Here is a 13360-nt window from a genome sequence, read left to right on the forward strand (position 1 = left end):
ATAGTATCCAGTATTTCTGTGTCCTAGAGAATTCAGTAGTATCTTATTTCTTATCTTTGCCTTTCCTCCCACTTATTACATACATGTTTTTGTTTCCCGCCGCCCCCCGCCCCATTATTTTGCTGACAGCGTGAATATGATGAGAATGAAGTAGATCCTTATCATGGCCAGCAAGAAAAGCAGCCTGAAGTTGAACCTTTGGACCTCCCTGATAATTTGAACCTGGAGAATGATGAGAAGAGTGAGGAGGAGGAAGAGGATGAAGGTAGAGCTGAAAATCTCTCTACAGAATCCCGGATGAAAGCCAAATGGAAAGAGGGAGGAACAGTCAGATAGTGAGCTCTCTTTCTCTATAGAAAGAAGAGAGGTGCTGGTAGGATTCTATATAACAAGAAGGTGCAAATTCACTTCTGTGTGTCAAAATCACTTGGTAGTGTTAGGTTAATGGTTGGACTGGATAATCTTAAAGGTCTTTTCCAACGTAAATGATTCTGTGATTCTATGGACCTGTTGGAGCGGGTCCAGAGGAGGGCCACAAAAATGAGCCAAGGGCTGGAGCATCTCTCCTACGAGAACAGGCTGAGAGAGTTGGGGTTGTTCAGTCTGGAGAAGAGAAGGCTGCGGGGAGACCTTAGTGCGGCCTTTCCGTACTTAAAGGGGGCCTATAGGAAAGATGGAGACAATCTTTTTAGCAAGGCCTGTTGTGACAGGACAAGGATTAATGGTTTTAAACTAAAAGAGGGTAGATTCAGACTAGATATAAGGAAGAAATTTTTTACGATGAGGGTGGTGAGGCACTGGCAGAGGTTGCCCAGAGAGGTGGTAGAGGCTCCATCCTTGGAAACATTCAAGGTCAGGTTGGACGGGGCTCTGAGCAACCTGATCTAGTTGAAGATGTCCCTGCTCATTGCAGGGGGGTTGGACTAGATGACCTTTAAAGGTCCCTTCCAACCCAAAGCATTTTATGATTCTATGAAAATACCAAGATACCGAATGCAGGCCAGATAAGAACCTAACATTACAGCATTTTCCTTTACCTCCCTTTCACGCAAACTGTGGAGCAGGCTTTCTCATATTATCCAAGTGATACCCCCTAATTTATACTACAAGCTCCTTACTTCATTGTCCAGTTGCTTTTGTGGTTTCAGGTTTTTTCTATGATACTTACAAGCATTTGCACTCAAAGTCAACTGACTGTCAAGAATATTAGGTTAAAGGAAGTTAACAGGAATTAATCCTGCTGTCTTAGTTACAAACCAGTTGTGACTTAAAGAAATTATCTGCTAGAGAAAATCAGATTCTATGTATAGAATTCTCAGTATTTTCTCTAAGACTTTTTTGATAGGCTGGGCAGTTTTATTCAAAATATCTGTAATATTCACTGTTTCTGTACTTCACTGAAAGTTTTGTATACTTTCTGATACTGTTAATCCAGAAGAAGAGAATGCTTTTGAAGTAGATGAGAAACCTGTTGATTTAAATGAGGCAGAGACGACAGAAGAACAGAACGAAGAGGATACTGGTGAGACAGAAAGAGATGATCAAGATGTAGAACCAGCTGAAGAAGGTGTTTCTGAAGATAAAGAGGAGAATGATGAGGATGAAGGGGACAAAGATGCTGATGATCAAGAAGAAAATGCAGTGAACACTGAGGATGCAGCAGCAGAAGAGGAGGAGTCACAACCACCTGATGAGGAAAAAAAAGAATCTGATGAAGATAAGGGAATCCCTGCTGCTGACCAAGGTCTTCAACCTCAGGTAGACAGTAATAAATAAAAGCTTGATTTTTTTTTTTTTTTTTTTTTATTTACCTTGTACAGGACTTAAGAAATGGATGTGTTCTAAGATACTCTGAAACAAATTTGACATTGAGTAGGTGTAATGTTAGTGAAAATCTTCATTAGCTAACAGAGATGTGCTTACTTATTAAACTGGTGTATTTCTGTCATCTGTATTCCTGTTACCTCCTTGGCCTTCTGTTTCCTGATGGCTTTTTTTGGAATGTTAAAATAAACTGATGTTATTTCAGGAAGAAGAGGGTAAAGATAATTCGGAGATGGATGAAGAGATCCCTGAGCATGAGGAAAGAGTGGAGCATGAGACACAAGGGCAGACTGGGCAAGAAAACCTGCAGAGTGACAGTGCTGTTGAGCTGGCTGGAGAGGCTTCAGAAAGAGACCAGTCTAAAGAGGTAAATTACATGGAAGTGACCTAGTTAAAAATGCTGAACTTGTGAATATGCTTTCAAGTTACAATCAAGGAATTGCAGCTATATTTTTAAGAATTGTCTAAGATTCAATTTTTAGAACACCAATTATAAATTCACTGAAAAAAATTGAAGACCATGTAGATACCATGCAGTTTTCACTGCTGTGCAGGTAAGTTTAGGCTAACTGTTAAGCTGCGGAACTGTCTTGTCTGCTCTCCATAAGAATAATACTTGCAGTTGTGAGCTGTTCATCATTCACAATAGAAAGTAGCAAAGCATTGCAGTTTAACTTCTCAAATTTGTCTACAACAGTTGCTAAATCCCTTTTCAGTTACCGTTGCAATTTTTTTGGTCTCTCAGGAATATGGAAGTGGAGCTTCAAGTGCAAATCAATCTGAAGGCCACGAATCGACGCGCATGGCCCGGATGGCTTCTCAGAAGCAAAGCAGAAAAAATACCCAGGTTCATTTCTTCTTTTTTTTTTATTTTTTTTTTATTTTTTTCTTTCTTTTATTTTATTTGAATGTCTTAATATTAACCAGCAAATAGGCAGGACTCAGTTTCTCCTTGTTAGAACTCTTGTTCTAATTGGTGTTTGGTTGCACCTCACTTGAAGTTCACGGTGTTAATTTGTTTTTTTCAGAGTTTCAAGAGGAAACCAGGTCAGGCAGACAATGAGCGCTCAATGGGAGATCATAATGAACATATCCACAAGCGACTGAGAACCATAGAATCCAGCAGTGAAGCAAAGCAGAATACAACTCAGCCTGAACAAAACGTGGAGGAGGCTGATGCATTTGAACATATCAAACAAGGCTCTGAATGCTATGATGCACAGACATATGGTACGGTGGTACTGCTGGGTGTAAAGGGTTGTCATTGCAGAATCAAATCCTGAAGTGCTCCTATTCACTGTAGTTTTTCCCAGTATGTTTTTTAAAGTTATGTTTAACAATCCTTGCTTTGGTTTAAGAGGTAGCACCATTTCACTACAATACACGATACTCTTTGGCAGTTGGGTTCAAACAAATGATAACACTTTTGAAAATAGTGAATTGACTCATAAAAATGGATTTTAATTTAATAAACAATATTTAAAGCCTATTCTCTCCAAATCTTACTTCAATTATTTTGAAGCCCAAACTGCTACCACACAGGCAAAATATTTAGGATAACACAACAGGTTCTTTATTGAGACAAACTGATCTCTCTCTAAAAATATTCCTCTAATCTAAATTTAATTAAATAAATCGCTTTCTACTAAAGTTTCTAGTCTATTTTATTCATCAGGTTTTCAGGGCAATACCTCATTGACACAACATGGCACAGCACAGTGAAAGATAAAACAGGTTTGAGACAATAGCTCAGATCTCTTCTGAAGGTCACTAAAACTGATGCCGTGGCCTCAGAATGCAGCTTTTTATTTATTTATTTATTTATTTATTTATTTATTTATTATTTTGCAACTTCATTACTTTTCCTTCCTCTTTGCCCTTAATAAGTATTGTTGCCTTTATACAGATGTAGCTAGCAAGGAGCAAGAGAAACCTGTTATGCCTCTTGAAGAAAAGGAAGAGGGAGATTCTGAAGACGCAGCTATGGAAACGGATATGCAGAACAATGAGGATCTCAGAGCAGTAGACACAGAGGAGCTGAAGCCAGAAAAAAAGAAGTGTACTGCCACTAAAACTCCTGGTACATAACTTAAAAATTCTAAACGTACGCTGATGTGCGTCTTTAAATGAATATGTAGGTATTTATATTTGCATGTAATGGTGTGTATACGTTTTATAAGACTGAAACATCTGCTCTTAATTGACTTTTCTGCAGCAGTATTCTTACTCCTGCCTAGTAACCAGCATTAGCCTTTGCTAAAGGGTTTGAGTGACAGAGGGGTTTGCTGCTTTCTTTCAAGTTAATGGTCTCTAATCTTTATCCACTTCTTTGAAGAAGTAAAATGCAAACGCTTTCCCGTTGTTAGATGCAATGCCCATTCACTTAATTAATTGGCATATAACAATGCATTCCAGTGTCACCAGCAACAGCACCACATAATGCAAGTTTTTTTTTATGTGTAACTTCTGACAAAACATCAAGAAGTTGAGAAGCTGGTCTGGACAGTATCCAGTGAGGTAGCACCAAAGTGTCACTGTCTCTCTTGCTGCTTTCTTCCTTAAGTGGGAATGAAACAAAACAAAACTGAGCCGCCTAACAGAAAATGGCTATCAGATGGGAATGGTTGGTAGATGAGAAGATAAGTCTGACTTGTCAGTCACACAGCCCACAAACAAAATAACCTAGATAGAAATAAGTATCTCTTGCCAGTTGCAACAGCAGTATTTAATTTTGATGAATCTAAGGAAATGACACCGTAGCTTGGAATTTGGAATGGTTTTCTTTTCAAACAACAAAAAAGCTGTCTGGAGAGGGGAGACAAGAGTTTTACCAGCCTGAATTAACCTTCTTGCCTCTCACTCCCTTCAGGTTTAATCTCTTCACTTAAATCTCTTGCTAGACTCATTAGCGTTATGGTACAGGCATGCATGTAATCAGTCTATTTGTTTTTCCACATGATTTTCTAACAGTATGTTCTGAAAAACTAGGATCTTTGAAAGATCTCCTACGTCATATTTTTTTCCCTTAGAAAAAAGGAGTTGTTAAACAGTGTAGTAGAAATGATAATAAAAAAATCTGTAGTCAATTCCTTTATTTGTAAATTGACTTCTGATTTATAGGAAACTGTTCCATTACAAAACTAGAGAGTAAAAGATGAGAAAAGAAAAGATTGCCGTTATTTTTTTTAATTATGATTTTCTGAATGGTCTCAAATTGCTTTATACCTCCTGTCACTGCGTCAGAGAGGCTACGAAGCTCAAAAAGTGTACTTTATCAAAGGAATTGTCAGCTGTTAAAAGACCTATTCTCTAATATTTTGTTCATTTGGCAAGAAGGTTATAAGAAAGAAAAACAGTTTGCATAAGGAAATGCATATTTATCTGTTCCAGTAAGTTGCAAGGCGCATTCATCATATTCCTAGAATTCATTGTCTTAAAATTTGTGCGCTTCTCTTAAAAAAAAGTCTGGGTTGTATTGCCAAGTACACTTTTACACTTTGTAAAACTGTCGAGGTACAGTATTGGTTCTTGTATTGTGTGTGATCCACAAAGTTTGTAATTAGTTTTGTGATTGTAGGACCAGGTGAGGCGGAGCCAGAGATCCAGACTTTTGACTCGGAGGATGTCAGTGACTCTACAACAGAAAAGCTGCCAAAGGTGACTGAAGAGAAACCAGAGAGAAGTACAGACTCGACCATACATACAGCCCATCAGTTTTTGATGGACACTCCCCAGGTATGATACCCAATGTGTCGTCTTACAACTACAGTAGTAGAAATGGTCTGTTTTATTTGACCTGTGTTAATGAAACTGTGAATGTAAAAGTTTAGAATTACTTTCATTCAGACAACTCAGTAGCTTGCTGTTCTTTAATAGCAGAATGAAAAGTTACACACAACCAACTGTTGTATATGCAGCTGAATGATAACTTTAAAATGACAAGTCCTCCCCATCATTATGAGGGAAGGTCCCATCCTCACTCTTTCTAAAAAAACTTTTTTTTTAACTGTCAAGAACTGTTTTTCTCAGATGAATCTGCTGATCAAATGCTTGGGTAGAGTGGAAAGTGATGGGCAAGGGTATGTGGCCTGAAGATATAAAAAGGATTCAGAGTGATGACAACGCTAGGCATCAGTGACTTTAAAACACCATTGTAGACAAAGAATTCACCTCAGTTAATTCATCACAATATATTACTTCCTCAAAAAAGCTAATTGCAAATATTATAGAACCTTTGTGAGCCTTTTATGAATGTTGCAATTAAAAAAATATTATCATAGCCTAGAAAATCCTAGAGCTTTGTGTAATACTCATAGTTTCCCAGTGCAAACTGTTAGCTGCGAAAAAACACGTTTTATCATAAAGAGCTATGGCATAGAAGCAGTAGGTGGTGGCTAACCAGCTGATAAAGTAAGAATCTTTTCAGTGTCTGTTTTTTAGAAGTATTTGGCCTTTCATGCTTGTAATATTGTGCCCTCAGTACATACTTGGAGGGTGACGTTTTACTGTTTCTACGCACAACACAGAAAGGATTGTGTGCCAGCTATACCTGGTATTTCCATCTTAATGCCAAATGTTGCAGCTCTTTGGAAAAAGGCTGCTGAATGCAAGAGTGTTCTCCTGTTGTCAGAATAGTTATGTGCCTTTTTTTGTTGTTGGGTTTGGGGTTTGGTTTGGGTTTGTTGGTTTGGGTTTTTTTCCAATTGACATGCAAATCCTAAAACAGGAGGGGGAGCTCTTGCAGCACCAGTTAAAGACGAGGGGAGAAACGATGCTGGGGGAAAATTGCAAGTCCTCACCTTTCAGCAAGAGGAAGAGGGAGGAAGCCCCCCCATGTACCTTCTTCCTCCCTTCCTTAAACCTGCAGTAGGTGCCCAGAAGGACTGCTGCTGCTTCTTGAAGAATGAGAAGTTATTGCTGCTGTTGCGTTTGCATTCACAGGCTTATTTTCCTTAATCCGTAAACCTGCAGGTTATGCAGACCATATACTACTGTTTGGCTAAACTATGGTTTTACAAGTCAGGAACAGAAGTTGTAACTGAAAGCACAATAAAAGTAAAAGAAGTGTAATAAAGCTTGGGTGTCATTACACAGAATGGTTTATCAAATTATATTTGCTGGCAGGTGAAGAGGAAGATGTCATTCAACTCTTAAGTGGTTTGAATGAAGCTTTTTAAAAAACTGTAATGAAGTGAAGCATATTATATTTTGGAAGATACTAGATAGGTAGTATTCAACAGCTTGATCTCCATGATACTGTCATTAAATCTGGCGTTTGTCAAGATCATTTCATTACATTACCTTGAAGTTCTGTATTTGATTATTTTCAGTGTCTGTATCATAGATGTGTTCCTAGCTTTGTCCCTATGTTGATTGTGTCACAGATGCAGGTATTTGTGGGGAGGTATTTATCCTTACTGTACATGGAAGCTATTAAAAAATGGAGATTTAGAATCTTCATTCAAGTTTACTCAGGTATTTTTGTGTCTAAAAGAATAAGAACAATGCATTTTTACTCTTTTATAGTTTGCTGTAGTTTGGGGATCACAAGATATGTGAATGTATGTTTCTGTCTCCTAAATCTCATAACTGCATTTTTAGCACATCGTTAGAGATCCTGAAGAGCTAAGAAAGGAACTTGAAAGGCAATTGGAAGCTTGGCAGACACAGCAGTCTGGAACTCCAGATGAGGTTTGTGACCTCATTTTAGTATAAAACTGTCATAAGGATCATTGCATTGTTTCATCTTGTTTTACTGCTGAAGCATTGAGGAAGCTTGAGGAAGAGCACTGAGGAAGATCCAAGCAGACTGGAATCTAAATATTCAAAATAGCATGATTTAGATGCTGGTTTTGTTGTTATGTTTAACTTATTTTGAAAAAAAATTACATTATTCTTAAAGCAGGATGATGTTTCAGGTCTTGTTTTGAATGTGCTGTGTGCTATTTGGAGAAAGTTACTCTGCTGATAATGACTTCTAAAACTTACATAGTTAGAAACCTTTTTCTCAGTCCTGTCAAGCTCCTTCCATCTTGAGTTGTCATCTGCAGTTAAGTGCTGGCCACGACTTTCACAAAATTATGATGGACAGAAGCTGTCTCTTCCAGTTGCAGTGGTGGAGTCTGAGCTAATCAGCAGCAGAACCAGAATATGATACTTGCTCTGACTGTCTAGTCATGAATTGTAAACTGTACTTGGAAGTAACTCGTGAATGAAATTGCCAGCGTAGAGGCTTAACAATTTTACTGCATTTTAATTAACGTAAATAATACTATTTTTGATGGCCAGTAGAGAAGCTAGCAGACTTCATGGCTTGCCTTGCTGTAATACCAACTATCAGATGCTAGCCATTACAAGATTTTGCTACATCAAAAGCAATACCAAAGTTGTTTTTTGCACTCCTAGAGGAATGGTCATTGCATGTTGCAGCTCTGTAGCAGCAAGGAGCATGCTAAGTTGAATGCAGATTGTCGTCTTTATACAGTGCTCACAAGACACCCTCACAGTTCCAGCTGATAGTTACCTACTACCTCCCCCTTGGTACACTGAGGTTTGTTTTCTTTTTTCAGGCAGTGCTTCCCTGCTTCTTGCTTCTTCATAATTCACGTTTATTTCTTTCTGTGATGTATGATGTTTTAGGAGAGGGAAGCAGCACAGTTGTGGCAGAGGTATTTAGTACTGACAGCTCCTCTATCACAGCAGCTTTGCGAACAGCTACGACTCATATTGGAACCCACTCAGGCAGCAAAACTGAAGTAAGTTGCATCTTTCTGAAGCTTCGAGTTTCTTTAAACAAGTGGTTTTGGAGGGCTTTAACCTCTGCACAACTGCAGCTTGATGTTGTTTTTGCTTTATAGCAATTACTTGTGTTTGCAAATGCATTAATTTTGCTTTTGGATGGGAACAATAGGTTATTTTACGAAATGCAATTGTGATGTAGTAGTAGGTACCCATCCTGACAATAATGCCTCCTATTTTTTCCTTCTGTGCAACAGGTGATCAAACCAACTTAAACCCATGAAGTGCTGTTGAGTCAAAGATGATGTTAAATGTCAAAATGCTCTGGTTTTAACATTAAGTGATTATTTTTTTTTTTTTAAAGAGATCTAGACTTGTTTCAAACTGGAGGAGTCTGAATTCAAGGTCTTCCTTCCATTTTAGAATCGTTTGTAGAATCATTTAGGTTGGAAAAGACCTTTAAGATCATCCAGTCCAACCATGTGCCAACTGTTTTAGGCACCTAGATTTAAGAACTTGTTTTAAAAAACACTGAATATCCATGTTGCATTAAAAATGTGAGATTTTTTTGATCTCTACCTAAATATGAATATTAGAGCTACTAATTTTGGTTTTATTATATTTTCAAAATTTTGTTATTTTGCTGCATATGCTGCATAGGCCAGGATTTCCAGAATGTGATACTTGCTGATAATCCCTGTCATCATGTCTTTTTCTTAACTTTCAGAGGAGACTACAGAACAGGGAAGAGACTGAACATGCGCAAAGTGATTCCATATATTGCCAGTCAGTTCCGAAAAGATAAGATCTGGTTGCGAAGGACCAAGCCCAGTAAACGACAGTACCAGATTTGCTTGGCTATTGACGATTCCTCCAGTATGATAGACAATCATTCTAAACAGGTAAAATAAAAACCTTGGAAGAAGTATGAAGAAGCTGCCCCTTGTTGATGAGCATGTCAGCTGCTGACTTGTTTCACACAGAACTGGTGGCCGTTGGCAAGTCTGACTCTGGTGATTCTAGAGCAGTTATTTTCTTGGTCCATGCGCTTGAACTCTTGTCACTTCATGCTTAAGAAATTTGTTACTAAAAGATCAGTGAAAGTCAGCTGAAAGGAGGAGATGTTAAATTTGTTAGAGGTGTATGTATCCACTGGAAATTTATTTTTTGTAGCCTGTAAAAGCCTGAAATTTGCTTAGCTATGCAGTTCATTGGAGGATTAAATACTAGTTCATCGTAGCTCACTTGTAGGGTTTTTATTTATTAAAAATATGTGTTTCCTTCTAAATAGTTATTTTAGTGTTTATTTAATTAGCCTGCCTGAAGTGGTATCTCTAAACCAATCAGCTGAAGCCTTCAAGTAGAACTAGTGTATCTTTATTGCAATGACTATCTTGTGTAACTAGGACAGGAAAAAAATATAGGAAGTCTCTTCATTTGTTTTACTAGACAATGAAAAATAATTTCAGTAACATTCTTCATATTTAATACTGAGCTGTGAGCAGAGCTTTGAATATCCTGGTTTTGATGTAACTTTTTTTCTTTAATAGCTTGCATATGAATCCCTGGCAGTTATTGGAAATGCACTGACTCTTCTAGAAGTGGGACAGATTGCTGTGTGTAGGTGAGTTTATTTGAAATCTTGACTTTTCTTCAAGACTTCACAGCAGAATGCAAGTACCGGTTTCATGCTGTAATTTTTTTCTTCTTTTCTTAAAGCTTTGGAGAGACTGTTCAGCTGCTGCACCCATTCCATGAACAGTTCAGTGACCAGTCAGGGACACGGATATTGCGTCTTTGCAAATTTCAGCAGAAGAAAACAAAAATAGCCCAGGTACACAAGAATGCCTCTAGGGCAACAGATTTGCAAATCTTTGTTCTAGACATCAGCAGCTTCATGGTTTCATGATTGCTTTGTAATGTTTATTGGCTGGTCGTATTTGAGAGTGTGATAGCTGGTTGGATAACAGAGAGAATGGTCACGATTTTCTAACAGTAAGAATGTTTTCTCACTTTTAGTTCTGATGTATGCCACTTTTAAGCATTCATCTTTCTATGTGTTGGGTTTTAAACAGTATTTTGGGTACAAGCTATTGGGTACCCCAGTGCCAAATCACATCAAAGTTTATGGGAGTTTAGCAGGTTTTCTTGCCATGGATTCCACTGTAGTAGGAGGAAGAGCTTTGTATGTTTGTCAGGCTGTAAGTTTGTCAGACTTCACTGATTCCTGAAGAAAGTAACTTTCTGTAGTAATACTTACTTCCTGGATAGCTGCAAAATTTTCTTTCCTTAAGGAAGTTTTTTGCAGTCTTACCTTTCCAGACTTATGAATAAGATCTTCCATTAATATTAAAAGGAAAAGGAGGAGACCCAAATAGCTCGATGGTAATTTTATAAATGCCAAAATTGGGAGGACTTGACAGCTGATGTCCTTAATTTTAATGGGGAATATGTAACTAGATAGTTCTGTTGCAAGTTGAAGCCAAAGAAGTTCAACCTAGAAATAGGATGTATCTTTTTAATGATGCCATTGATCACTTGAACAATATACTGAGGTGTTCATGGCTTTGTTTGCACTGGAAAAATTTTAAATCCAGATTGAAGGCTTTTCTGAAAGTTGTCTCGTTCAAAAATACGTACTAAATTTGAAGCAGGAGTTAATATAGGAAAATGCCAAGGACTGTATCTGTGTAGCTGGTCAGACTAAAGTATCTTGGCATTTAAAATACAGAAATGTGTTCTTTAAAAATGTTATCATTATTAAGTTATTATTTTATAATGAGATAACTTAATCTTTTTATTTGTTTCCTTTGCAGTTTCTAGAATCATCAGCAAATATGTTTGCTGCAGCACAGCAGTTGTCTCAAAATATTAATCCGGGTGAGCTTTTTTTGTTACTATGCTTGTTGCCGTGGCAGCAGAATGCTCACTACAGTCCCGAAGCAATATCCTGCAAGAAAGACTCCTAGCACAGAGACATCACCTGCATATTAGGGCTTTGGGTTTAGCTCAAAACCCAAAATGAATGTTTGGTTGAAATTTAGTTCAAACACCTACTTCATATTTGTCAATAATTCACTGAAATTTTGTTCAAGGCTTTTTAAAAAGGCACACCTTACCTGCCTCCCTTTACGTCATGTTTCCAGGTTGTGTTTCAGTCCTAGACGCTGCCTGCTTTAGAGCACTGTCCAGCTTGCTAGTGACCTTGACTCCCTAGGCACTTCTGCTCTTGCTTGAGAGCTTGATTTCTGTAGGTATCCAGAAGCACACTGTTCTGGGGGGATAAGTGTTTGCCTCCTGCCTGCCTTTCACTGTGGTGCAAGGTCATGAGCTGCTTGAATTTCCCAGAAAAGCTGGAAGGCTTGTTACCTCACGGCTGACCCACAATTAGCCTAAAAGGCTGCTTTGTGCTAGTTAAAAGCTTGTCATGGTGGCACCCATATTTTAAAAAAAGTTCTTGTTGTTAAAATACTTCAAGAAATGGACAGTCTGGGATTTATAATCCACAGCTGCTTTGCCACAGGGTGGCAAGGCTGTCGGAATATTCAGAGGTGGAGCAGCATCCAGTCCTGTTGGAACTAGGCTGAGATGGAGCAGCAATCAGGGAGCAAGCAAGAGAAAGGGCAGTAGGAAACATCATCACCCCTTTTTGTAAAAAGACCAAGCCCTGACACATTTGGGGCCTGTCTGCAGCAAAGGAGGAAGCGTTCTGCATCCCTCCATAGCTGTTACGCTGCAAGGGGGACAAGAGAGGTGCTTGGTTTCTGACTGATGCAGCCATAGGTACCTGCTTCTGGAGGAATAGATTTGGGCGATCTATTTCATTGCAGCAGCTGCTGCTCTGCTGAGGTAGTGATCTAGTGGCTGGACTCTTATAATTGAGCCAATATTGAACTCCTAGGCACTTATGAGGCATGAAAGACAAGGGCCAGGCATGAAAGACCATGACTCAATTCACTAGGTATTTTCCATGCCTTTCATCATTGATCACGATACTGATGGACTGAGGTTCTTTCCCCCCAGTTATTCTCAATGGTATCGCACGGTGGGAAAAACTGTCTTCCTTGACCCACTTGTAACTTAATGTTAAGTCATTCTATTTGATAAAGACTTACTTCCTTAGGAATACTCTGAGGGTTTTTCCATTATACCCACAGGGCTAACAACAAAATAGTCTGTTTGCCTTTTAAATGGATTACTCTGGATTACTTACTGGAATTTAAAATGTTCTTTGTGCTCAGAAACAGCGCAGCTGCTTTTGATTGTATCTGATGGAAGAGGCCTTTTCTTGGAAGGCAAGGAACGAGTGACGGCAGCAGTTCAAGCAGCTCAGAATGCCAATATCTTTGTTATTTTCGTAGTGTTGGACAATCCGAATTCCCGGGTAAGTGAACAAGAGAGAAGTATTCAAGTGCAGTGAATGAGAAACATACAAATCTTCTTACTTGTCTTTCATAGTGCTTTGCAGCTATCTTGTCTTTTGCAGAGGTCAAAGATATTTAGCCCAGTTTCAGCTTTTCACAATGTCTGTCAGATCTTCTATGATTTCGCCCTACTGTGATGCTTATCCTCTTTTGTATTTTAAAAAAAAAAAATATTGGCTTCCATGCCACAGAAAGTCTAAGTAAGAGCTCCTGTCTTGACGTGTAATGGCTGTAGATTTTGGCCATCAGAGAAGTAGCTGGCAGGCTGACAAATTCAGAGTTTGAGAAATGCTTTGTTCATCTCAATTTTGATTCAAATTGATCATTTCTGACAGCAGTCTCCATTTGATATGGCAGCTGGAGCCAATATGAGA

At 38.5% G+C, this 13360-nt stretch overlaps 1 protein-coding gene across 4 annotated transcripts in view; it reads left to right on the forward strand.

Moving 5' to 3' along the window:
* MDN1 (midasin AAA ATPase 1) overlaps positions 1-13360 on the forward strand; it is a 109904-nt gene that overhangs the window by 94594 nt on the left and 1950 nt on the right. For 2 of the 4 annotated variants that reach the window (XM_075706639.1, XM_075706640.1), the window contains 14 exons: positions 130-265; positions 1436-1765; positions 2034-2191; positions 2570-2671; positions 2853-3054; positions 3731-3904; positions 5402-5559; positions 7426-7515; positions 8464-8579; positions 9290-9464; positions 10113-10186; positions 10282-10396; positions 11379-11442; positions 12804-12946. In XM_075706639.1, the coding sequence (XP_075562754.1) occupies positions 130-265; positions 1436-1765; positions 2034-2191; positions 2570-2671; positions 2853-3054; positions 3731-3904; positions 5402-5559; positions 7426-7515; positions 8464-8579; positions 9290-9464; positions 10113-10186; positions 10282-10396; positions 11379-11442; positions 12804-12946 (2037 nt within the window). Of the gene's footprint in view, positions 1-129; positions 266-1435; positions 1766-2029; positions 2192-2569; positions 2672-2852; positions 3055-3730; positions 3905-5401; positions 5560-7425; positions 7516-8463; positions 8580-9289; positions 9465-10112; positions 10187-10281; positions 10397-11378; positions 11443-12803; positions 12947-13360 lie in introns of those variants that run through there. The other 2 variants (XM_075706638.1, XM_075706641.1) reach the window with 2 other exon arrangements.

Source organism: Pelecanus crispus, chromosome 3, assembly GCF_030463565.1.
Source record: "Pelecanus crispus isolate bPelCri1 chromosome 3, bPelCri1.pri, whole genome shotgun sequence".
Classification (NCBI taxonomy): Eukaryota; Metazoa; Chordata; class Aves; order Pelecaniformes; family Pelecanidae; genus Pelecanus; species Pelecanus crispus.